Consider the following 26,621-nt stretch of genomic DNA (forward strand, 5'->3'; position numbering starts at 1 on the left):
CCCCAGACAATGAAAACCACCTTCCAGACTGACCAGGGTGCCTAGTGACTGCACTGTGTGTGTGACCTGCTGCTGAACCTGCCCCCGTGTCTGTACCAACCACCTTTCCCCCCCTTAAAACAGACTGTTCTCTAAAAAAACATGATGGAAACAGCAATTAACAGAAACGTATTTTTTATTAGCAAATGGACAGTTAGGGGATGAAACTGGGATGGGGGCTTGGGTGAGGCGGGAAGGAAAGGACTTACCAAATTTTGGGGAATGACAGCCTTCTGCCACTTGAGCAGTCTGCAGGGGTAGAGTGACAGTTTTCACGGGCTCTGCAGCCCCTCCTTCTTGGTACTTCGGGTGAGGGGGGTATGGGACTTTGTGGCGGGGGACGGTGGTTACAGATAGACTGCAGCGGGGCTCTGTCCTCCTGCCTCCGGTCCTGCAGAACATCCACAAGGCGCCGGAGCGTGTCCGTTTGCTCCCTCATTAGTCCAAGCAGTGTTTGAGTCGCCTGCTGGTCTTCCTGCCGCCACCTCTCCTCCCGTTCGCTGTGTGCTCGCTGGTATTGGGACATGTTCTCCCTCCTCTGAGTCTGCAGGGTTGCCTCGGCTCGGAAGCAGCCCATAAGTTCTGAGAACATGTCGTCCCGTGTCCTTTTCTTTCTACGCCTAATCTGCGCCAGCCTCTGGGAGTCTGATGACAGGGTAGGTCGGGAGACAGCCACAGCTGTGGGATGGGAAAAAGGGAGTGAATTCCTCAGAAAGATAAATTTTTGGGTGAACAAAGAAAATAGTCTTTCTCTGTGAAAAGACCATTCACAGCACCTATCACATGCGCACTCAGGACAAGGTCGAATTTTCGGCCTTCGCATTCAGTCCCTGGGGTCTTGCAGTGCAGATCACAGAATCGGAACAGCACAGCGGAATTTGGGTAGCGGGCTGACATGGTAAGCCGTAGACTTGTGGCAGCTTAAAACTTTAATAATAGCACTGCCCTACTTTCACGTTCAAAGCAATGCTCCTAGCGTTGGCCAGTTCCTGCTGCCAGCAATCCGGCAAGCATGAACTCTGCCCCTGTCCCACCCCCTCGCGGCTGTCCCCGGGAAAGATCCCTCTATGCTGCCCCTCTCCCGCCTCCACCGCATGGCTGTAAACCGGCGGTTACAGTTCTGTAAAGGAACAGGGAAGCAGTCCCAATACTAACATTCCCCTAATTCAAAGCAGGTCACCATGAGCGACATCACTCTGATGCGTATTTCAGACAGCGACATGGAAGGCATGCTTCGGGAAAGCCTGCAAAGACCAGGGCCGTATGCCGCCATGCTGTGCAAGGCAATGATACCGGAGTACTTGATTGTAGCCTGGCGCGGAAACGTTTCATACTACGGAGGACACAACAAGGCCACTCTCCCAAGGAACCTCATGCAAAGGCTTTCCAATTACCTCCAGGAGAGCTTCATGGAGATGTCCCATGAGGATTTCTGCTCTATCCCCGGACATATTGACCGAATTTTACTGTAGCTGCACTGGCAAGGGCTAAACAGTAGAGCGCCTAGGGCAAACCAATCAAGATATACCGGACATTGTTAGATTTTTTTGCAGCAGTTACACTGCCAAAGACTAGAACTTTAAGTGCCTAGGACAATCTAATCATGAAAAACCCACAGTTAATATTAATGTTCTTTTCAAAATAAATGTTTACATGTTTAAACCACTTACCGGCTGATCCTTCCCCTGATTCTGGGTCCGGGTTAACGCCTGGGGACGGTTGGTACGGGATCTCTGTGAGGGTGATGAAGAGATCCTGGCTGTCTGGGAAATCAGCGTTGTAAGCGCTGTCGACTGCCTCGTCCTCCTCATCTCCTTCCTCATCTTCCCCGTCCACTACCATCTCAGAGGAAGCGGGTGTGGACAATATCCCATCCTCAGAGTCCACGGTCAGTGTTGGGGTAGTGGTGGTGGCCGCACCGAGGATGGAATGCAGTGCCTCGTAGAAATGGCATGTCTGCGGCTGGGATCCGGAGTGTCCGTTTGCCTCTTTGGTCTTCTGGTAGCCTTGTCTCAGCTCCTTGATTTTCACGCGGCACTGCGTTGCATCCCGGCTGTATCGTCTCTCTGTCATGGCTTTGGAGATCTTCTCGTAGATCTTTGCATTCCGTCTTTTCGATCGCAGCTCCGATCCGAAAGCACTGTGGGATAGCTCCAGGAGCTATTAGCGTCGATTTCCATCCACACCTACCCTAATTCGACATGGCCATGTCGAATTTAGCGCTACTCCCCTCGTTGGGGAGGAGTACAGAAGTCGAATTTAGGAGACCTCTATGTCGAACTAAATAGCTTTGTTGTGTGGACAGGTGCAGAGTTAATTCGATTTAGCACTGCTAAATTCGACATAACCTCCTAGTGTAGACCAGGCCTTACATTTTATAGCGCTCTGACTTGCTGGCTCAGGGGTGTGAAAAATCACCCTCCTGAGCGCAGCAAGTCAAAGTGCTTTAAAGTGCTAGTGTAAACAGGCTCCGAGCACTGAGAGCTAATCCCCTCGTGGAGGTGGATTACCAGTGCTGCTGCGGGAGCACTTTGAAGTTTCCAGTGTAGCCATGCCCTAAAAGGTCTGTAGTGTATGACCTCAAAGCAGTATTAGTAGCAGAGTAAACATGGCTAGTTAGTTCATGGCAAGCTAGTGCGTTGTAGAGTCATACTCTAGCTTACCCTGAACTAAAAGTATGTCTACACAAGTGTTGGAAGATGTAAATTCCAGTTTGAGGAGATATACATGGACTAATTCGGATGGAACTAGCACTCTTAACAATAGAAGCATAGCCGCTGCCATTACCGCAGCAGGGGCTAGCCACCCTAAGGCCTTGTCTACACTACGAGAGTAGTTCGATTTTACTTAAATCGAATATTTGGAATCGATATTGCAAAGTCGAACGTGTGTGTCCACACTAAGGACAGTAATTCGACTTTGTGAGTCCACACTAACGGGGAAAGCGTCGACATTGGAAGCGGTGCACTGTGGGCAGCTATCCCACAGTTCCCGCAGTCCCCGCTGCCCATTGGAATTCTGGGTTGAGCCACCAATGCCTTCTGGGTAAAAAAATGTGTCGAGGGTGCTTTTGGGTAACTGTCGTCATCCATCCATCACTCACTCCCGCCCTCCCTCCCTCCCTGAAAGCGCCGGCGGGAAATCATTTCGCGCACTTTTCAAGTCATTGACAGCGCGGACGCCACAGCACTGTGAGCATGGAGCCCGCTGCAACCATCGCTGCAGTTGTGGCCGCTCTCAACGCCTCGCAGCTTATCATACAGGTTGCCCTGAGGCAGATGCAGAAAAGTCAGGCGAGGAGGCTACGTCAACGCGGTGATGGCCTGAAGTTTGAGAGTAGCACAGACCTCTCAGAAAGCAGGGGACCCAGCGCCGAGGACATCACGGTGGCAATGGGTCATGTTGATGCCGTGGAACGGCGATTCTGGGCCCGGGAAACAAGCACTGAGTGGTGGGACCGCATAGTGCTGCAGGTCTGGGATGAATCACAGTGGCTGCGAAACTTCCGCATGCGGAAGGGAACTTTCCTTGAACTTTGTGAGTTGCTGTCCCCTGCCCTGAAGCGCAATGACACCCGGATGCGACCAGCCCTGACTGTCCAGAAGCGAGTGGCCATAGCCCTCTGGAAGCTTGCAACGCCTGACTGCTACCGGTCAGTCGCGAGCCAGTTTGGGGTGGGCAAATCTACCGTGGGGGTTGTTGTGATGCAAGTAGCCAAGGCAATCGTTGATGTACTGTTGCCAAAGGTAGTGACCCTGGGAAACTTGGAGGCGATCATAGATGGCTTCGCAGCGATGGGATTCCCAAACTGCGGTGGGGCCATAGATGGAACTCACATCCCTATCCTGGCACCGGACCACCAGGCCAGCCAGTACATTAACAGAAAGGGCTACTTTTCCATGGTGCTGCAAGCACTGGTGGACCACAGGGGACGTTTTACCAACATCTACGTGGGATGGCCGGGCAAGGTTCATGACGCTCGTGTTTTCAGGAACTCTGGTCTGTTTAGACGGCTGCAGCAAGGTATTTACTTCCCGGACCACAAAATAACTGTTGGGGATGTGCAGATGCCTATAGTCATCCTCGGGGACCCAGCCTACCCGCTAATGCCCTGGCTCATGAAGCCCTATACAGGTGCCCTGGACACTGAAAAAGAACTCTTCAACTACCGGCTGAGCAAGTGCAGAATGGTGGTGGAGTGTGCTTTTGGACGTCTCAAGGGGAGATGGAGAAGCTTGCTGACTCGCTGTGATCTCAGCGAAACCAATATCCCCATTGTTATAGCAGCTTGCTGTGTGCTCCACAATCTCTGTGAGAGCAAGGGGGAGACCTTTATGGCGGGGTGGGAGGTTGAGGAAATTAGCCTGGCTGCTGATTACTCACAGCCAGACAGCCGGGCGATTAGAAGAGACCAGCGGGAAGCGCTGTGCATCCGGGAGGCTTTGAAAGCAAAGTTCCTGAGTGAGCAGGGTAACCTGTGACTTTCTAATTTTGTGTACAGAGAAGCCTTCACCCCACTTCCAACACACGTTTCAAAATAAAAATAGTTCTACTTTGTTAAAGCACACCGTTTTCTTTAATACTGTTTTCGCGGGAATTTTTAAAAACTGGGACGCAGACTGTGGTGCGGAGCGGGTGTAGTGTAGTCGCGCGAATGCAGCTTCTAAACTCAAGGACTGACAGGCTCCGCTGCGGTGGGATGGTTCTTTCAACGGAGCCTGTCACCCCTCCTGATAGGGACTGTGTGTATGGGGGGTCTATGTGACTTTGTGGCAGGGGGGGGATGGTTACAGATCCCCTGCTGTGTGGCTCTGTGATCCTGCCTAAGGACCGCCGCTTAAGATCTCTAACTGCCCTCCCCTGCCACAAAGTCACAGAGCAACCCACCCCCCACCACATAACATGAAAAGAACCTCCCAGACTAACCAGGGTAAGTAGTCACTGCATCACTGCACTATGTATGTGCCCTGCTGCTGTGCCTGCCCCCGACTATGTACCCTGCCAAAGGTGACTGTCCTGTCCAATTACCAACCCCCTTTCCCCCCCTCCTCCAAAAGAACATGATGGAAACAGTAGTTAACAGAAACATATTTTTTATTATCAACTACACATGGGACTGGGAAGTGAAACTTGGACGGGGGCTTGTGTCAGGCGGGAAGGAAAGAACTTGTCAAACTTTGGGGAATGAGAGCCTTCTGCTGCTCGAGCTCTCTGCAGGGGTGGAGTGAGAGTTAGCAGGGACTCTGCCGCCTCTCCTTCTGTGCACTTTGGGTGAAGGGAGTATGGGACTTGGTGGCGGGGGAGGGCGGTTAGAGATGGACTGCAGCGGGGCTCTGTCCTCCTGCCTCCGTTCCTGCAGAACATCCACAAGGCGCCGGAGCGTGTCCGTTTGCTCCCTCAGTAGTCCAAGCAGGGTTTGAGTCGCCTGCTGGTCTTCCTGACGCCACCTCTCCTCCCGATCCATGTTGGCTTGGTGCATTTGGGACAAGTTCTCCCGCCACTGGGTCTGCTGTGCTGCCTGGGCTCGGGAGCAGGCTATAAGCTCTGAGAACATGTCCTCCCGTGTCCTCTTCTTCTTATGCCTAATCCTCCCTAGCCTCTGGGAGTGTGATGACAGGCTAGGTTGTGAGACAGTCGCAGATGGGGCTGTGGGAATGGGAAAAAGGGAGTGAATTCCTCAGAAAGATAAATGTAGTTGTGAACAAAGAACATAGTCTTTCTCTGTGAACAGGACCATGCACAGCACCTATCACATGCGCACTCAGCACAAGGTCGAATTCTCGGCCTTCGCATTCAGTGTCTGGGGTTTTGCAGAGCACTTTTGAGAACCGTGTCAGGACAACGGAATTGCTCTTGCACGCAGACATGGTAAGCCGTAGATTCGTGGCAGCTTAAAACTTTAATATTAGCAATGGCCTCATTTCACATTGAAATCAATGTCGGTCCCTGCTGCCAGCAATCCGGCAAGCAGGAAGTCTGCTCCTGTCCCACACCCTCGCGGCTGTCCCCGGGAACGATCCCTTTCGGCTGACCCTCTCCCGCCTCCACCGCGTGGCTGCAAACCAGCGGTTATAGTTCTGTAAAGGAACGGTAAAGCAGTCCCAACACTAACATTCCCCTACCTCATTCAAAGCAGGTCATCATGAGCGACATCACCCTCATGAGGATCTCTGAGAGCGACAGACAGAGAATGCTCCGGGAAAGCCTTCAAAGACCAGGGCCGTATGCCGCCATGCTGTGCCAAGCAATGATTCCGGAGTACTTGCTAGTCTCGTGGCGCGGCAACGTGTCCTACTACGGAGGACCCAATAAGGCCGCTCTCCCCAAGAACCTAATGCAGCGGATTTCAAATTACCTGCAGGAGAGCTTCCTTGAGATGTCCCAGGAGGATTTCTGCTCCATCCCCGGACATATAGACCGCATCTTACTGTAGCTGCAGTAGCAGGGACTAAACAGTAGAGCGGCTTGGGCAGGACAATCATGCAAAACCGGACATTGCTAGATTTTTTTCAAATAGTTGCACTGCCCATGACTGAACCGTTAAGTTAATCAAACTAATCATGAGAAACCCATTTTTTAAATTGTTAATAATCATGTTCTGTTACAAATAAATGTTTAGATGTTTACAACACTTACTGGATGATCCTTCACCAGATTCTGTGTCCGGGGTAACGGCTGGGGAGGGTTGGTAGGGGATCTCTGTAAGGGTGATGAAGAGATCCTGGCTGTCGGGGAAATCAGCGTTGTGAGCGCTGTCGACTGCCTCGTCCTCCTCATCTCCTTCCTCATCTTCCCCGTCCGCTAACATGTCCGAGGATCCGGCCGTGGACACTATCCCATCCTCAGAGTCCACAGTCAGTGGTGGGGTAGTGGTGGCGGCCGCACCGAGGATGGAATGCAGTGCCTCGTAGAAACGGGATGTCTGGGGATGGGATCCGGAGCGTCCGTTTGCCTCTTTGGTCTTCTGGTAGCCTTGCCTCAGCTCCTTGATTTTCACGCGGCACTGCGTTACATCCCGGCTGTATCCTCTCTCTGCCATGTCTTTAGAGATCTTCTCATAGATCTTTGCATTCCGTCTTTTGGATCGCAGCTCGGAAAGCACGGACTCATCGCCCCACACAGCGATGAGATCCAAGACTTCCCGATCAGTCCATGCTGGGGCCCTCTTTCTATTCTGAGATTGCACTGCCATCAGTGCTGGAGAGCTCTGCATCGTTGCCAGTGCTGCTGAGCTCGCCACGATGTCCAGACAGGAAATGAGATTCAAACTGGCCAGACAGGAAAAGGAATTCAAATTCAAATTTTCCCGGGGCTTTTCCTGTGTGGCAGTTCAGAACATCCGAGCTCTTACTGCTGTCCAGAGCGTCAACAGAGTGGTGCACTGTGGGATAGCTCCTGGAGCTATTAGCGTCGATTTCCATCCACACCTAGCCTAATTCGACATGGCCATGTCGAATTTAGCGCTACTCCCCTCGTCGGGGAGGAGTACAGAAGTCGAATTAAAGAGACCTCTATGTCGAACTAAATACCTTCGCGGTGTGGACGGGTGCAGGGTTAATTCGATGTAACGGCGCTAACTTCGACATAAACGCCTAGTGTAGACCAGGCCTCAGTCTGTACCAGAGCAGCTAGCCCGTGCTGTCACTTTTGCTGTCATGGCTACACTTCTGTTTTTAGCGTGCTAGCTTGATCAGAGATAGCATGGATATGTCTCCTCAAACTGGAATTTACATCTTCCAGTTCTAGTGTACACTAAGACTCCATGTAGATAAGATGTTAGTTAGTTATTCTTAGTTTTTATAGCATTTCTTTTGTTCTCCTCTTAGGATAATATTTGTTTTTGTTTGGCTCCTGGAGTAGTATTCTTTTGGGTCTTCAGGGTAGCAGTCCTTCCTACCTTATGATACTTGGAGGGAGAGATGGTATATAAATTTTCTTCAGTAGAACAACTCACGGACTTTTAAAGTTAACCACATGCTCAAATGTTCTGTTGGATCAGGTCTTATAACAGAAACTAGTAAATATGTGCCTCTTTCCTAGAGGAATTCAGGGCTCTGAATCTAAGAAGGACAGGAGCCATCCCATTTTGAAAGTGAAACTTAAGAGGTTTCTGAGACTGGTGACTTACCATATAGTTATACCATTCCTTCTTCAATATTATTTCTTGAATTGTCATTTTGTCAGTTATATCATTCTACACAGTATAGTGGGAATTTCTCTTTTTACAGCTGAAGTGCCTCACTTTTAGTAGAATTCTGTGTTTCTCATTTGTAGTAGTACAAGAATCTTCCCTAAGTGACTTTCAATATTGGCAACTCCAAGTCTTAGGAATTCTTTTGGGAAATGATTGTTTTTGGCAAGTGTTTGGGGATCTCTAAAATTGGTGATTTCCTGTTGTCAATTTGAAGTGCTTTGAGATCTACAGATGAACTATATAAGTGCTGAGTAAAAAAAAAATTAATTATTTTTGTTTAGACTGTCGCACTAAAAGCCATCTGAATGACTTTGCTTCAGTCTGCCCTTTGTGTGGGATTGGGTACAAGTTTTAACAGAAAATGCAGCAGCTATTTCTTTAAAGTGTTCAAGAAAGGTGTTGAATTGACTGGACTGGAACCTGAAATCATATGCCCACAGAAAAAGTACAGCATGGGCAGTGATAGTGCCACAGTAAAATAAAAAATATTGTGTGCAGACAATATTAAAAGAGAATTCACTTCACAATACATGTTAACCATCCACACATTACTGAATAAAACATTTTAGTATGCCATTAAACTTTTGTCAATATCTAATGTGTCTAGTTACATGATTTATATACATTTCCAGTTGAGCTGTTAATTGATGTAAATGTTTTAGTACCTGACACTAAGTGGCCGAATTTCAAGTCCCATCTTCAAAGTATGGAGGTATTCGAACGTCTCAACAAAACATTTGCATGAATTTTGTTAATTTGGGGAAAAAAAACTTTTTTCCTAAGCTTGTTCTGAGAAATGGCTGGACCATTTTTGCAGAAAATTTCCAAAGTAAATCAGTCTGAATTAGATATGGCATGGATAGGGAAAATTATAAACAACTGATCACAGTGTTGTATTATGGAAAGTATTGGTGTCACAGGGTTCACACTTTGCTACGGCAACTCCTCCTGGCTGCTCTGGGAATTAGCTCTTTTCAGGTCTGACATCACCTTCTGTTGCTCATTGTAAGTCCTGCCACCTCTCTCTCTCTCTCTCTGACTTAAGTTGCTCTCTCTTCATGACTTGGCCCTTCGGATAGGTCACTATGTGTTTTTCCCACTTCGGGGGTATCATAGTCTTTCCATACAAACTGTCTCAGGTCTTCCCATTCACTGCCCAGATAGTGCCACTTCCCAAGTGGCCGATAGGGGAACCCAAGCCCATCCTCTACTCTGGGTTCCAGCTCAGGAACCCTCTAATCAGCAGCCAAAGCTTGCAGTGTCTTAAGCCTTGCTGCCATTTCCCTGCACCCTCTTCCTTTAGGTTTACTTACATCCCTTTGTGATGTCCAGAGCGGCTATTGGCTCCCTTACTGCAGCCCCTTTTCCTTTCTGCTGTCAGCTTCCTGGCTTTATACTAGCCCTGTCTGTTCTTTCTCAGCTGGGCTCCATCTTCATTCAGGGGTTACTGAGGTTACATAATTTCCTTCCTCTATCCAGTTAATTGGCCCCTTCTCAGCCTCACTGACCTCTTCTAGGCTAGTGTGAGGTGAACACCCCATTACACTTGGGCAGCCTTAACTATAGGCATCAATATCTGCACCGACTATACAAAAGGAAAGTATAGCAGCGGTTGGAATGTACTTGAAGCAAATCAGGTGAATGTTGAAAATGGTTTATGTACAATGTCATCAACCAAAAGAATGTGGAAATTTTAAAAATGCATATTCTTGTAATCAGGCAAGGAGATTTTCCCCTGAATTAATATTTGCCAATATGTACTAACACATTTTAATAGTGCACAGATTAATTGTTACTTTTTGCCCTGTTTTTGGACTAGCCAACTGCACCTATAATTTGCGAGTTTCTAACAATGATGGCAGTGTGTCATACAGCTGTTCCAGAAAGAGAAGGTGATAAGATTATATATCAAGCAGCATCTCCAGGTAAGAGCTAACTAATTATATATAAATTGTAAAATATTCAATCCACTCAACAAGAATGTTAATTCAGAACTTGATGAATTACCCCTACGTCTACCCCTTGCCCAGAAATTTAAATAAATGTGCAAAAGTAGTGATATTTAAGATCTGTCTCATACATTTTATTTCTATAAAAGACACTGTTTTAGATTTTTTCCCAATCCATGTCTTAGGCCTTGGCTACACTTACCCGCTAGTTCGACGGCTGGAAATCGAACTTCTGGGTTCGACTTATCGCGTCTAGTCTGGACGCGATAAGTCGAACCCGGAAGTGCTCGCCGTCGACTGCGGTACTCCAGCTCGCCGAGAGGAGTACCGCGGAGTCGACGGGGGAGCCTGCCTGCCGCGTGTGGACCAAGGTAAGTTCGAACTAATTCGAACTAAGGTACTTCGAACTTCAGCTACGTTATTCACGTAGCTGAAGTTGCGTACCTTAGTTCGAATTAGGGGGGTAGTGTAGACCAAGCCTTAGAGAGGATTTGTAGATGTCACATAGCCTATACAATAATAAAGGGTGGTTTGTTATCTACATTGCAACACCTAAATTGCTGTGTTGTGAAAAGTTGAATGGGTTGAATAATACAAATAAAATTCAAAAGCATGTGTTCAGTTAGACAAGCTAACACCCCTGTTTATGGCTCTCCTCTCTGATGCTTCATAACAATGGCATTGACTTAACAAAGTATCACAAAAGAAAATAACACTATGTAGTAATCATCAGGAAGGAAAATAAAACGTCTTAAGTAGGACAACGATTCTGATGATCAGCCAAAACATCAACACAGAACAAGAAAAGACAATATTTAAAACACCAGTAAACCACACTTCATACATTTTTTTCAAATAGATTCTTGCAAAAATCAGTATGAACATTTTGTATGACAAAGTTTTTAATGAAATATATTTGTTATTTATTTGTATTAAAACAGTACTTAGGCCCGCCAGTCAGATTTGAGGTCCCATTTTTCTAGGCCTCATATAGACATCATTTTCTGATTCATTGTGATGTAATAAAGAACATGTGATATGTATATAGTCTTATTACTCACAGTTACCTGTGTATTTTCTTACATACTATGCTATTATGGCTCTTTAAATAAGTGCCAGTCTTGAAGCAGAAGACTGACATTTTTATCACAGTGCTCTGGCTCATCAGCTTGAGCAGCAGAAAAGCGACTCACTGAGTCAACAGTATAACGCTGTTGCAAAAAAAAGCGAACATCCTTTTGGGATATATTAGCAGGAGTGTTGTAAACAAGATACGAGAAGTAATTCTTCCACTCTACTCTGTTGGGGTGGTTAGGCGCTGGAATAAATTGCCTAGGGAGGTTGTGAAATCTCCATCATTGGAAATTTGTAAGAGCAGGTTAGACAGACACCTGTCAGAAATGGTCTAGATAATACTTAGTTCTGCCATGAGTGCAGGGGACTGGACTAGCTGACCTCTTGAGGTCCCTTCCAGTTCTGTGATTCTATGATTCAGTGATTTGCACACTGAAGTTAAAAGTTAAAATGGATTAAATTAACAATAGGTAATGGGGTGGCTCACTTCCAGATGCAGTGTAGACATACCCTCAGATACCGGGGTAAAATTTTCAGCTATGGCTTTGGTTATTATGTCTCTTTTGGAGGTTGCTCTTTCAACCTAAAGGAAAATAATTCCCCTATGAAATGAAAAACTTTTCTCCTGTGCTACCTCTGATGTGTTTTGTTGCCTCCTTTGAAGCAGTGCAGCAGTTAATGGATCAGCTTCTAAGGTGTACCCAGCAAAAAGTAGTCTCATGTTTTCAGTGGGCCTTCTAAGAGGCAAGAGGACTCCAGCACAGGTAGACTGGTAGTGTCAATTTCTTGTATGAAACTAAAACACCAAAAGGGGACAACTTTCCAGAGAATGCGAGATTAGGGAAGTTTAGAAATATTGACTATGAGCTACTTCAGTTTTATAAATGTAAATGAATAATAATACTTTCACTCCTTATATAGTAGTAAGGAATGGGATCACAGAATTGCAGCATTGTCCCAATGTTGGATTTAAATTTCAGTAAAGCAAATTTGGGAGGAAACAAGAAATTTAGTGAGTAGGGTTCGGTGGAGGAAAGTTTTCAAATTCAGTAAGAAATCTTGAATTTCTTGAAAGCACTATAATTAAGTAGGAACAGACTGCAGATCCTCTGAAAAGAAGACGACAATTAATAGGAATTGGCCAGTGTGATGCCAGTAGAGGCTACTCAAATATGTGAGAAAAAGAGAAAACCTGTACTCAAAATGGGAAACCCAGGAGGCACCTAAACAAGAATTTTTAGAGTCAGTTATGGTTTGAGGAGGAAAAAATAAGGGTATCAGAAAAGCAAAAAGAATTAATGCTAGTCAAAGGTAATAAGGGATTCTACAAATATATAAAATGAAAAAGAAAGGGAGGAAAGTACAGTAGGACTGCTGTTAAATGAGCGTAATTTACAATGACTCAGAAATAGCTGAGATACTGAACTTTTTTCAAGAATAATAAACAAAGAAAATTTGAGCAGTGAAGAAGGAAGACCTTCTAAATTTATTTATTTATTGATGAGGAGCAGATAAAAGAATAATTGGAAAATTTGAACAGGTACAAATCTGCCTGTCTCTGTGTTATTTATCCTACAATATTTAAAAGGTATTTAAAACTTGAAAATTCTTTTTCTTGATAGTTTCTCAATCTATAAAAAAAACAATGGAAATTGGTTTGTTGCAGATGAAGGAGCATTGGTCAGAGCAGCCAAGCATCTTCGTTTTGTATTCACTGGAAGGACACCTGACTCAGTAATTATAGATTCTGTAAGTACATTAAAATTATGTTACTATGTATTATTAATATTTTGCCATTGATATTAGTTTACATATTTAATACAATTTAGTCCGGTAGGTTTATGCCGAAAAGTAGTTCCTAGTCTATTTATTTATTTTTAAAGCTTAAATCTCACTAACAAAAATATGTCTTTTTTTTCCAGCTTGGCCATGAGGAAAGATATGAATTGCTAAATGTGCTGGAATTTACAAGGTAAAGCAAAATAAGCATTTGACATGTTTTGTTTTATATTTTTTAAAGTGTCATTTTGGTGCATATATACTCTGCTGAATTTTTCCCTTATGGATAAATTAGTGGGTTTAATATAGAGATAGCATATGTTCAGACTTGAAAAAGACTGAGGGTTTTGTACTTTATTTGGAAACTTTATAATATATACTGTGCTTTAGCTCTATAGTATATATTCTCGCATTATAGGCAGAGCATGTAGCAATACTTATAGATAAGGAGATTGTAGTTGCCTTTACATTGTAAAAGGTCATATTCAGAGGAATAGTTTTATAAAATGTCTCCCTTCCCAGCTGAAATTTGACACTTCTGTTTTCATTTTGGAAGTAAATTTTCTTGGAACTTGAGGAAAAATTTGTAGAAATAGAAAAAGAGTGGGAAAAATACAAGTGTATGAAATGATTTTCTTTTCTTTTTTAAGCTCCATCACCTCAGTCAGAGTGATAAAAAAGCTTGAAATTTGGCAAAGGATGTTGTCCCCTGCTGCAATTTTTTTTCTTGTGGAACAGTGAAAAGTGATTTTAATTTGGCTGAGTTATGATTTTTTAAAGTACTTCATGCAAAATACACTGGCCCAAATTTGTAAAGGTATTTAGGTATTGCTGCGCTCAATATTGTGATGCCTAACTGTTTTTAGGAGCAAAATCTCATTTTCAAAAGTGATTTAGGTAGTGGCTTCTAAGTGTCTAAATCACTTTTGAAAATGAGAGTTAGGTCCTAACTTCATTGCAATGCTGAGTGCAGCAACTCCTAAATACCTTTAAAAATCTGGCCACTGCCTTTTTGTAAACTGATGGTATACCACTGTTCCATTGGTGGTGTGTATATAAAATACATAGAATTTTCCATTCAGTAAGTGATCTGTCAATGTTCTGCTGGAGTTGTGTATGTGTGCATTAGGAAGTTAGGTGCAATTTTATTTGTAAAGTGTATCTATATATGGAATATGCTATGTGAAAGTACTCAGGATATGAAACCCTTTCCTCATTGAGGACCTGTTTTTACAAAGGCTTAAGCATGTGCTTAACTTATATCATGTGAATTGTCTGATTGCTCACCCTGACAGGGTGAGGAGGAGTTTTATAAGGGGAGGAAGCATTATAATGACCTCAGATAGACCTGGAGGAAAAAGGGAAAGGAGAGAGAGAGACATACACATACCGGTACATCGAGGACTTGCACTGGAGGGAGCTATGATTGATTTGATTAAGGAGAAGGACCAGAGAGGGTAGAACTCAAGTGTGACTTTGGAGGCCTGGAATGGTGAAAAGACCAAAGGAGGTGTCAGGGAAAGTTGCCTCTAAGAAGAGGATTGCAGGAAAGGGAATTGAAGAAGAATGAAGCCTAATGAAGTGAAAACCAGAGAAGAATGGGCATAAGGAAGAGGGAACTGGTGAAAGGAGGAATAAAGGGAGAGAAACTGGTAGAAGAACAAAGTGAGAAAATACTAAACAAAAATCAGGTAAGGGAGCCTAGCCCAACTGGAAAAGAAACACATTGAAGAAGATGGTTTGAGAAGAGAAATAATGATATTTTAAAAGGAGAAAATACATAGAAAACTAGTGGGAGGTAAAACAGGGACACTGAAAAAGATGAAAAGTTACAAAATATAGTTGACTGGAGCATAGATGAGGAAAGAAACAAAATGACTGAGCAAGTTACTTCATCCTCTATTGATTCTATATATAACCTTCATTTTTGTTGTGAGAAGTTAATAGGTATGTGGCAAAAAGTGCCTTTGCAGCTCGCTTGACAGTTATAGCAATGTGTAGTATTTATATAGAATGGGAGTACAGGTTTCCCTTCTTTTTTTTCCTGTTCATCTTTACCTGTTTTACAGGCTTTATAAATCTTTTTAAACCTTGTGAATTGCCAGGAATGGTTATTAGATACCTCTTATACTTTTGGGATAAATGAAAACTACTTACCTGTGAATCTTATTCTCTGAGGAAATAAGTTACAGTAGCTTACCACACACGCACCCACCCACTTAACTCAGGATTCAGAGTTTTGTATCTATTTTATTTTCCAGTTCTTTAATATTTGCTTAGACTTATTGGAGGCACTAGGGGTCACTATTATTCCACAGCAGAAGTGCAAAATGTTCCCTGTTGGATCCAACAACTTCAGAATTTTGAGCTATGAGCCTTCCCAACATGTCTGTGAGAGGAGCATGCATCGTAAGAGAAGTAATCTATTACAACTTTATACTTTCTGAGAACAAGAATTACAGATACTGTAAGTGGCTTTGTTTTCTTGAAAGATAGGCACCTGATCCTATGTAGATGTAACTTTTGCAACCCCTTGCTGCCTTCCAGCATAAGCTGAATAAAAGGTTCTGTTTTACCTCTATTCAGGTACAACACACTGCCACACCAAACATCCACAACTAATTGTTTGAAAGGGATAGTCGGTAATGAGGTATGTAGAAAAGGGCCAGTTGAGGAAGGCAGAGTTAAAGTTACAGTGCATAGTTTTGTTGAGTGCGAAAATTGTGCTAATCATAAGGTATATGCCTATTAGGAAGCATAAGTTTTTATTATATTGTATTCAGTGCTGTGAATATGATTTTCAACCCTGCCAGCATATGAATATTTGAATGGCTGTGGACCTCAGGCTGTTTGGATTAGCTTCTTCTGATGGGGATCATTGGTAATCCACAATACCACGGTGTGATTCGGTCACCCCTGAAGCAACAGAATTTTGTGGAGCATCAGAAGTCCTGTTGGCTTAGTCCTTTAGCTCTTGTGGTAGACACATCCTTTCCGTGTAAAAGATTCCAGGATTCTTCTGCCTTTTTATTATGCAATGCTATTCTAATTTTTACAACATTGTCAGAGGCCACAAAACCAGGTGACAGTGAGGGGACATCAGCTGCTCCTCTGTGACATTTTTCAGTTGTTCCAAGGTACTTTTAATGCATGTTTCTTCAGTCACAGGTGCACAGCAAGGCATGTTATCAAATGAGTGAGTTGCTGCTAATGCTGACAGAGTGAAGCAATGGATATATATTCAATGCTTTAACCACTGGCCCACATGTCCATGCAGTTGGGTGTGGAAACAGCCCTCAGCTTTCAAAAGCACTCTCCCTCCACATGGTGAAGCATACACTGCCAGCAATAAACTAATAGAACAGTATGTGATAAAACAATTTCAAAGAGAAAAGACAGTGTTATATCTGAAAACAGTGTCCCAGTCTGAATACTCCCAGCTTTGCTCCCTTACTAGAGGCTTTACGCCTATGCTCATTGAAGTCAGTAGCAAAGCTCCAATTGACTTGATTGGTGCAGGATCAAGACCAAAGAACAAGATGTGTGTCCCCCTTCTGTGAGAGATTGGGCAAAGTATATGATTGCAGACTCCATGAGTAGTTATACTCCTGTCAGAGAACTATGAAAAAAGTATGATTAATCTGACTAATACAAAGATACACAGTGGTAAAACAGAAAACTAAACAAAAAAGGAAAAGGAGAAATAAATGGAAAAATAAAAATAATTTTCCAAAACAAAAACAGTCTACATTTGTTTCCATATTTTTCTAAAAAATTTGAAAAACAAAAATTAAATTTTTCATGAAAAGTTTCAATTTTGAAAAAGGCCATTTTTAATTTAAAAAATTGTTGGGAAAATTTAAGCCATTTCTCCTTAACAGTGACAAAAGCAGTGACATTAACCAAATTCACCAGAATGCCTGCCACTACGAGTTGTTCAGCAGAACAAGACTTCTGCTGAAATTATGGCAGAGGAGAAAAGTGATTTTTTTTTTTTTTTTGCTGCTGTTGCTCCACCATTAGTTACACATCATTCACTATGAGGAATGTATATGGAGAAAAGATAACTACAATATTCCAGTAAACTGGTGACAGTGTGGTTCAGTGGCTGGAACCCCCTTAGGGTAATCAAATTCCTATGATAGACTAATAATAACACAGTGTGGGGAGAATAACCTGACTTCACTTAGGAGGATCTTATCTGATCATCACAAAAGTGGTTTATATCATACTTGCACACATCCAGATACAAAGTTTGCTCGGATGTATTGAGTTGAGGCTAAAAACAGCTGGGGATAGTTCCACAGTTTTCATGGAGACTGAGAGTCTTAGTGATTATATAAATTATAGCTGAAATGCATGTTGAGTTCAGCCAGTACAGTAGCTATTCCAGGGACAGGCCTAAAATGAACTTGGTTAGCTTAGAGGGGAATGAAGGGGGTAGTAGGGTGATGTGTATACAGTTCCTACCTCATTTTTATCCCAAAACATGCATCTAAATGAGACCCTCGTTTTGAGTATTATCTTCAGTGTGGGGCTGCTCTTATAAGTTGGGTGAACTGAAAAATGGATGCTCTCTCCCTCCCTTTCTCATCCTGGACTAAAGCCAGCCAATATCTTCCAGCTAGGGCTTAGCAGTGCAAGCAAGGTTGGACGTCTCATTCACTAACTGTTTTGTTTGTTTGTAATTTTCAAAACTGGATGCCTAAAGTAAGGTTCCTACTGGGCATAGTGGTAACCTCCTTCCAGGGCACCCAAGAGTTGAAATCCTTATCTTTCAAGGAAGTGCAGAAGGTCTCAATCCCCTTTTGCATATATTGCCAGATGCCTGGCTGCAAACAGGGAAGAACAGGAGCAGCTGGAAGAGGAGGGACAAGTACTAGAGTCGCAGGAGTAACATTGGGGGGGATAGCTCAGTGGTTTGAGCATTGGCCTGCTAAACCCAGGGTTGTGAGTTCAATCCTTGAGGGGGCCATTTAGGGAACTGGGGTAAAAATCTGTCTGGGGATTGGTCCTGCTTTGAGCAGGGGGTTGGACTAGATGACCTCCTGAGGTCCCTTCCAACCCTGATATTCTATGGTCTTTCATCTCTCAGAGACCTGTTATCATCCTCTCCTGATGAAGTGGTGTTTTCAGGTCTGGTACTGGCACCTGATGACTTTAGAACATTTCAGGAGCTGCTCTCCATCTAAGCTCATTAGTACCTGCGAGCGTAATGCTCCTTATCTATAAGGGCTTCTTATCAGCGGTTCTCAAAGTGGGCCCCAACCCTATTTTAATGGGGTCACCAGGGCTGGCGTTAGACTTGCTGGGAGCCAAAGCTGAAGCCAAAGCCCAAGGGCTTCAGCCCTGGGTGGCAGAGCTCAGATTACAGGCGCCTTAGCTGAAGCCATTGGTCTTCAGCTTTGCTCTCACCCAGGGTGGTGGTACTTGGGACAGCTCAGGGTTTGGTCCCCCCCCTTCTGGGGTCATGTAGTAATTTTTGTTGTCAGAAGGGGTCATTGTGCAATGAAGTTGGAGAACCCCTGTCTTATATCAAGCTAAAACCCTGTGGCAGACACCAACTAAACTGCCTCTTTTGGCTAAGGGAGCAGGAAAAAAAATGTTGTATACCCCAAAAGGGGTTTGAACAGTTTTACATACATTCTACAGTTTATGAAAAGTTCAGGCAGATTAAGAGCACCCCAAAGGCAAAGACTCCAAAAAAATTAGATTTATTTGGAAGAAAGACTTATTCATCCGCATCACTGCAACTTTGTTCATGGCCATCACTATGACCATGCACAGAACTTCATGGCTTCACGCCTCTGGCATTCCAAGAGAAGTGCAAAGCACAATGAAGGATTTGCCCCTTGAGGCCGCAGACTTATTCAGTGTTTATATGGATGACACTCTGCACTCCCTCAGAGATTCCAGAGCACTGCTTCATTCCTTGGGCATCTACATTTCAGCCCCAAACTATGTGCCATTTAGCTATCAGAGGCAATCGAGGCAGAAGACACCTACGTACCCCCATCACAGATTTTCTGATACTTGCACAGGAAAAAGCCAACGTTTTCTTGGAGGAGACTATCTTCCTTGACCATGGGCTATTCTACACCTGCTTCCAGGCAGCAGGTTTGATGCAAGGGTCGAGAGCCATGCTTGAGCTACTCAGGACCCAGCCCCGCCTTTTTGGGTGCCATGTTGCTTTCTTCCATCAGTCATGACCTATGATAAAGACATTTAAGTGCTAGAAGTAGTCTCCCTCCCATGGCTATTCCATCTAATTTCATTCCTTATCCTAGGAACCCCCACCCCCCCACACATACACACTCATTGTCCTTCCCAATCCCTCTTCAGGTAACCTCACAAAAATAGCTAAAGGAAGAGGTGGCTTCTGTACTTCTTCTAGGCATGGAAGAGATACCTCTGGAGTACAAGAGAAGAGAATTTTACTTCTGGTATTTCTGTATCCCAAAGAAAAATGGGGATATTTGTCCTGTCCTAGACCTGAGACACCTGAACAAATATACACACTATCGCAGATGCAGGATGATAACAGTTGCCTCCACCATCCCTTCCCTTCAGGCTCAAGACTGGTTCATGGCTCTCAGGCTACAAGATGCATACTTCCTTATTTCCAGCCAGTCAGTCAGTCCACAGGAAGTACCTGTGGTTCACAAGGGGGCCTAATCACTACTAATACAGAGTGCTACCATGTGGTCTCTCCACAGCACTGAGAGGCTTTACAAAATATCTAGCTGTTGTAGCAGCACATCTGAGGAGATTAGGCATTAAGGATTATCCATATCTAGACTATTGTCTGATCAAAGGCAGGTCTCATCAGGAAGTCACCACAGCCCTGAATTATATTTTTCACCTATTCAGACAGCCGAGATTCATGGAGAATTATGAAAAAAAGGTCTCATCTCATCACAAACTATAGAATTAATAGGAGCCCACATAGTCTTCTGAGAGGTATGTTTTTGTTAATTTGGAGTCAGAGTTCTTTTCCTTCAAGCTATAGTCACCAGTATCAAATCATATGCTACAAATATAGTCAGAAACTGCCTCATACTTGTGGGCAACATGTCAGTTTATGTATATGTGATGCCACTAGCCAAACTTCACCCACATCCATTACAAGGCTGGCTAAGATCAGTGTATCATCATACAAGACATCAAATTAACATGTGAATTGTGATCTCAGCACACAACCTGTCTGCACTGAGCTGGTAGTAACACTCCAGGAATGTTTGAATAGAAGTGCACTTCTCCATACATCCACCTGAAAAGATAACAGAGGGTCCTGTGGCACCTTTAAGACTAACAGAAGTATTGGGAGCATAAGCTTTCGTGGGTAAGAACCCTTGCATCTGAAGAAGTGAGGTTCTTACCCACGAAAGCTTATGCTCCCAATACTTCTGTTAGTCTCAAAGGTGCCACAGGACCCTCTGTTGCTTTTTACAGATTCAGACTAACACGGCTACCCCTCTGATACTTGACCTGAAAAGATGTTGATCACAGATAAAACAGAAACAGGTTGTGGTAAACACCTGGACCACCTGCAGATACAATGGACTTCGTCTTAAAAGGACTTGATTCTTCAAGTAAATGTCCTAGAAATATGAGTAGTCACATTAGCTTACATAGCGTTCCATCCTGTTCTGCAGAATTCTACAGTGCAAATTATCAAGATAACTCAATTTGCAGTGTACTCTATAAACAAGCAAGGAGGCACCTGTGCATCACCCCTATGTCAAGAATTAATCACATTATGAACAAGGTGTCAGCAACATGGGATAACCCCAATTTCTCTTCATCCTCCAGGAGTCAGCAACAATCTGCCAGACTACCTAAGGAGACAATCCATCACCAGTCACAAATTGTCTGTGTCATCATCAAACCAATATTTCATCATAGATTCATCAAACCAATCTCATCATAGATTTGTTTGCCCCAAAAGATAACATGAAATGTACAACGTTTTGTTCATGGGTGTCTGGGCCAGGACGTAGGCAGTTGGGTCCAGTGGTTAGCGATCTGGTTCAGGGAGGAGTGTTAGGGCTGGGACATTGGGGGCCAGCTCTGATAGTTTGTGACCTGTTTCAGGAGGATCGTGTTCAGGTTACCAGGAATCAGGGCAGGAGTCAGATGAACTAATTTGGATGGGGTCAGATACTATTTGGGTCACCAAGAGTCAAGCCAAGGTCAGGATACTAGGAATCAGGCAGGTCAGAGTCTGTAGGGCTGAGCAAGGGGCCAGTTAGAGCCCAGTTGTGCAGACAACTTTTTGTGCCTTTCTTTGGGTTTAAATAGGAAGCTCTGACAAATCAGATGTCCCAATGTTGCTCCTCCAATCAGGGCCCAGGGGAGGCCTTCCTGATGTAACTTCAGGTTTCATGATCTCTCCACTCAGTGCCTGTCTTCACTACCCAGCTAAATCGACATCACTGCCATTGATGCAGCTTCATTGATTTAGTGGGTCTGGTGAAAACACGCTAAGTCGATGGCAAAGCACTGTCCTGTCGACTTCAGTACTCCACCTCAATGCTCTCCCATTGACATAGCATGGTATAGACACAGCTTTTAAGTCGGTTAGTTACGTTGGCTTAAGTTACACAACTTAACTAGCGTAACTTAGATCAGTTACAGCATTAGTGTAGATAAAGCCTATTTAGTCAGTTAGTAGTGAGCCACTGGGTAAGAGCAGGGAGGCAACAGTCAACTGGGAACCATGTGGACTAAAGTTCAAGACCTGTAGGGTCATGACATGGGTGGCATGAGTCTGGGATCATTACAAGATGCTTTCCTTACTGTGGGATCAAGATTTCATGTACATATTTCTATCAATTCCAAATCCTGATAGCTTCATACTGGCCGAGACAATTCAGGCTAACAGATCTCCTCAAAATGTCTGTCCAGCCTCCCATACGAATTTGGTTCTCCAAACATACTATCACAGAACAAAAGGCCAAAACTTAATTCAGACCCAAAGTCACTACATCTGGCAGCCTGGATGTTGATTGGTTTAGTACTACTGACAAAGATTGTTCTCTACAAGTATAAGGGTGCCTTTTGCTAAGTAAAAAGCTTTCCAAATGGAAACTTACTCCTCTAAATGGAAAATACTTTCAGATGTGTGCAGCCCAACACAACCTTGACTCGTTGAAGACCCTCATAGCAAAAATATTTAACTATATTCTGAATCTGAAACACTCTTGACTCTCTTTCAGTTCCATGAAAATCTGCATTGCAGTGATCTCAGTATACCACCCAGTAGTAGTGTTATACTCAGTTTTTATACCCCATAGTACCCAGATTTCTAAAGGGGTTATTGCATACTTTAGGGAATCCCTTCTGATATGGGATCTTAACATTGTCCTTAGAAATTTAATAGTTCCCCCTTTCATTCCTCTTTCTGAATGCTCTTTAAACCTCCTTACTTTTAAGACGGGCTTTTTAGTCACAGTTACATCAGCCAGGAAGGTTAATGAACTCCAAGCTTTCATGGCAGACCCAATTTATGCAACATTCCACAAAGATAAGATGGTGGTAAGACCTCACCCCAAATCTATTCCCACTGCTCTGTCAGACTTTAATTTGAACCAATCTATTGATTTACCTGTTTTCTTTCCAAAACCCCACTCCTTCTTGAGAGATCAGAAACTCCACACTTTGGACATTTCAAGGGTTTTGTTAAACTACCTTAACAGGACAAGGCCTGTGGTTCTCAGAGATACTGTTGTCTATACGGATCTCTCCATCTTCATTATGTTCTGAGACCTCCTTATTTAGGATTCTGGATTAATGAGGGAACTGAGAGATGGTTATGGCCGCTCTACCCTTTATGCTACTGGGTGGGGGAACAGGAGGACATGCATAGTGCAGGCATGGGCCAATGGAAAGTGCTGTTCAAAAGATTCTGATCTTGTGTGTGCAAGGTGTATGTGCACTTAAAGTGAGATCCCACAGACAACAACATCTTGAAAAGCCACAGGTGCTAGGATAACTACTCATCTTTTCTTCAAGATAGTCTCTGCACATTTCCACCTTTGGATGCATCCCTTGATGCCTCTGAGGTTCAAGAACCTTCTATAAAGCAGTGCCCTTTGATGATGTGTAAGTGTTCTCTCCTGGCCCAAAATATTTAAAACTTGGGTTATAAAAGGTCTGGGCATCCCAACCACTTCATTTCCTTCTTTTCTACAACTAGCTGTGGGTATTGGAACCTTCTGTGCATTGCTGGAATGAATTTTGGGGGTTTGAGCCAAAACTCCCTTAAGTTACAATGTAATACTATAAGATAAGCTAGGTAGTTGCACATTTAGGCCCAGATCCTCAGTGCTGCCAAGGTGTATCCAGTGCAGGGGACGGACAGCATAAAGGTGACTTAAGGCAACTTTTATGCCTCCTCCATCCCACCCTAGTTCTGAAGGCAACTGAATGTTGGTTCAGCCCTCAGAATAAGTTAGAACATCCTCAGGGTTATTTTAATTTATGACTGCTTGTAAAGGTTCCCTAGGGGTCGTTGTGCTGTCTGGAGATGGACAGAACACAATTCACTCTAGGCAAGCTCCATTTTTCCCTAGCACATCTCCAACATATCCCCTGTCCCATTCAGCAGTACTTGAGGCTAATGGGATCTTGGTGTCTTGCACCTATGACACACCTCATGCCCATAGAAGAAGAAGGAAGGAGCTGAGGTGATCCAGGATGCATGGCCTTTTTTGCAATCTTGCGCCAAATATTTTGTGCTCTGTGAGGGCACTCATTAGGTGTCATTGGGTACTGCTTCACCGAAAGTTCCTGCAGCTCAGTGTGCCCTGGAATGCTTCCTACAAGTGGGGATGTGCAGAGAGAACACACTCAAAGGACTACAGTTACTATTGTAAGTAACCATTTTTTCTTCATTTCTGCCCCCTGTTTCATGAAGGAGGAGGAAAAGCCAGTGGTAGGACTAGTAGACATAATTATTTCATTACCTCTAATTTATATACAATAAGTATGATGTGTATCTATAAATATATATGCATATAAATGCACATTTTCAAGTTTTCTATTTTTTTATTGATGGATGAAAAAGGTTGGTGATGTTTATGGACTGCAATTTAACTCTCTTCCAGCACTAGGAAAAGAATGTCTGTGATTGTTCGCACACCAACAGGGAAATTAAGACTCTACTGTAAAGGAGCTGTAAGGTTTATTTTATTTAAATTACCGTACAGTAATTTTAATCTGTTAATTTGTAAATGATATGCTGTAGACATACAGAAAAATAAATAATTGAAATAATTACAGTCTGAAGTTATTGCACGATCAACTGAAGTCAGATCATCTAAAATTAAAAAAACTCTGGGTTTCAGTCATGACTTTTTTTCAATTTAATTAGCTATATTATATATTAAAATTATGTGCCAGGATTAAGGGATAAATTGTGAGTTGTACTACATGCCTGTCTGGGAAAATAAGACCCTCCCTACTGTACATCTCCACTTGAGATACCCAGACCATTGCTCACCCATTTATTCCTTCTCTGGAGCAGATGGGAAGGGAATTGCTGGGGAATGGGTGGAGCCTTCGCTCTACCCCCTGTTCACTAGCCTGAGTAGAAGAGAGGAAATAGGGGGGAGAGGAAATAGTAACTTACTGATAGTATTAGGTCAACAGTAAATTATTGTTCCCTTGGAGAAAGGTATGTCTGAGTCACAACACATCCTAGAATGGTGCAGTTTGCACACTGTGTGCCTTAAGTGATTCATCAAAGGAATTACTGATGTATAATCTGAAATCAGTTTTAATCAGGAAAGAGATCTTGGAGTCATCGTGGATAATTCTCTGAAGACATCCACATAATGTGCAGCGGCAGTCAAAAAAGCAAACAGGATGTTAGGAATCATTTAAAAAGGGATAGAGAATAAGACGGAGAATATTTTATTGCCCTTATATAAATCCATGGTACGCCCACATCTTGAGTACTGCAACAGATGTGGTCTCCTCATCTCAAAAAGATATACTGGCATTAGAAAAGGTTCAGAGAAGGGCAATTAAAATGATTAGGGGTTTGGAACAGGTCCCATATGAGGAGAGATTAAAGAGGTTAGGACTTTTCAGCTTGGAAGAGAGGAGACTAAGGGGGGATATGATAGAGGTATATAAAATCATGAGTGATGTGGAGAAAATGAATAAGGAAAAGTTATTTACTTGTTCCCATAATATAAGAACTAGTGGCCACCAAATGAAATTAATGGGCAGCAGGTTTAAAACAAATAAAAGGAAGTTCTTCACACAGCACAGTCAACCTGTGGAACTCCTTGCCTGAGGAGGTTGTGAAGGCTAGGACTATAACAGGGTTTAAAAGAGAACCTCCATGAGTTTATCTAGTTAAGTCCATTAATGGCTATTAGCCAGGATGGGTAAGGCATGGTGTCCCTAGCCTCTGTTTGTCAGAGGGTGGAGGTGGATGGCAGGGGAGAGATCATTTGATCATTGCCTGTTAGGTTCATTCCCTCTGGGGCACCTGGCATTGTCCACTGTCAGCAGACAGGATGCTGGGCTGGATGGACCCTTGGTCTGACCCAGTATGGCCATTCTTATGTTAAAACCAGTTCTTCAATGTTTATAAAAATTGAATACAGGATTGTTGATATTCCACATTCCTTATCCTTCCAAATGAAAATTAATGAAATAATGTCATTGTGTAACTCTATGCACAGCTTTTTTGTTGGCCAAGTAGAAGTGAGAATGAAAGCTACTAAGTATCAGTTTCACTCTGAACTTAAATTGGCGGGGGGGAGAGCAAAGGAACACGAAGGGTGGAATAAGGGGAGAAAAGTATGTATGAAAGGTGAGGGGAAATAAAAATACAGAAAACCCCAAAAGAATTCCAGATTAGGAGAAGGTGTAGAGATCTACAGACCCTGAGGGCTCAGAAAGTCCTCCTCTTTTCTCCCCTTCAGAACAGAAATATACTTCTATTTGTGTTGCTTGGCCCTGAAATACTTTGATATAGTGTTACATATTTTTTCTGCCTATTTTCCAGAATTTCTGTTATTGTTGCCACATCAGTGAAACCTGCTTGCTTTGCTTTATTGTACCTTCGTTCTGTTTGCATTGTAGGACACAGTAATTTATGACCGTCTGGCCGAGAGTTCAAAATACAAGGAAATTACTTTAAAACATTTAGAGCAGTTTGCTACAGAAGGTGAGTAATAGTACTTGATATAAAACAATATGAAATAAAACCTCTCAATTCTCATAGGTACTATAAATTTCAGCTTTTATTATATTGTAAGAATTTATTATATGTATGTTTATTAAACTCCTGTAGCCTCTGAAAAAGATGGTCCCTTTCCTGAAGAATATATGTTCAAAAATATAGACAGATAAAACACGTAGAATTGGCCTAAGTAGAGGCTTTTAAAATTCAGTTGTGCAGTTCAAATGTATTATGGAGACACAGTAGTGATTCCATGAAATTAGAATGCAAACTCTTTTGCAACCTTTAATTTTGATCTCTCCCAACCTCTGACTTTTCAGGAGGAGAGGAAAGAGGTTGGAGGGAGTGGGTTGAGGATGGTTCAGGAATCAATGTTGACACTAGA

General features: G+C 43.3%; 1 protein-coding gene across 3 annotated transcripts in view; it reads left to right on the forward strand.

Moving 5' to 3' along the window:
* ATP8A1 (ATPase phospholipid transporting 8A1) overlaps positions 1-26,621 on the forward strand; it is a 210,943-nt gene that overhangs the window by 103,825 nt on the left and 80,497 nt on the right. For all 3 annotated transcript variants that reach the window (XM_034770949.1, XM_034770950.1, XM_034770948.1), the window contains 5 exons: positions 10,053-10,158; positions 12,923-13,005; positions 13,179-13,228; positions 24,144-24,213; positions 26,137-26,221. In XM_034770949.1, coding sequence (XP_034626840.1) covers positions 10,053-10,158; positions 12,923-13,005; positions 13,179-13,228; positions 24,144-24,213; positions 26,137-26,221 — 394 coding nt within the window. The remainder of the gene's footprint in view (positions 1-10,052; positions 10,159-12,922; positions 13,006-13,178; positions 13,229-24,143; positions 24,214-26,136; positions 26,222-26,621) is intronic.

The sequence above is a fragment of the Trachemys scripta genome, chromosome 5 (assembly GCF_013100865.1).
Source record: "Trachemys scripta elegans isolate TJP31775 chromosome 5, CAS_Tse_1.0, whole genome shotgun sequence".
Taxonomy (NCBI): Eukaryota; Metazoa; Chordata; order Testudines; family Emydidae; genus Trachemys; species Trachemys scripta.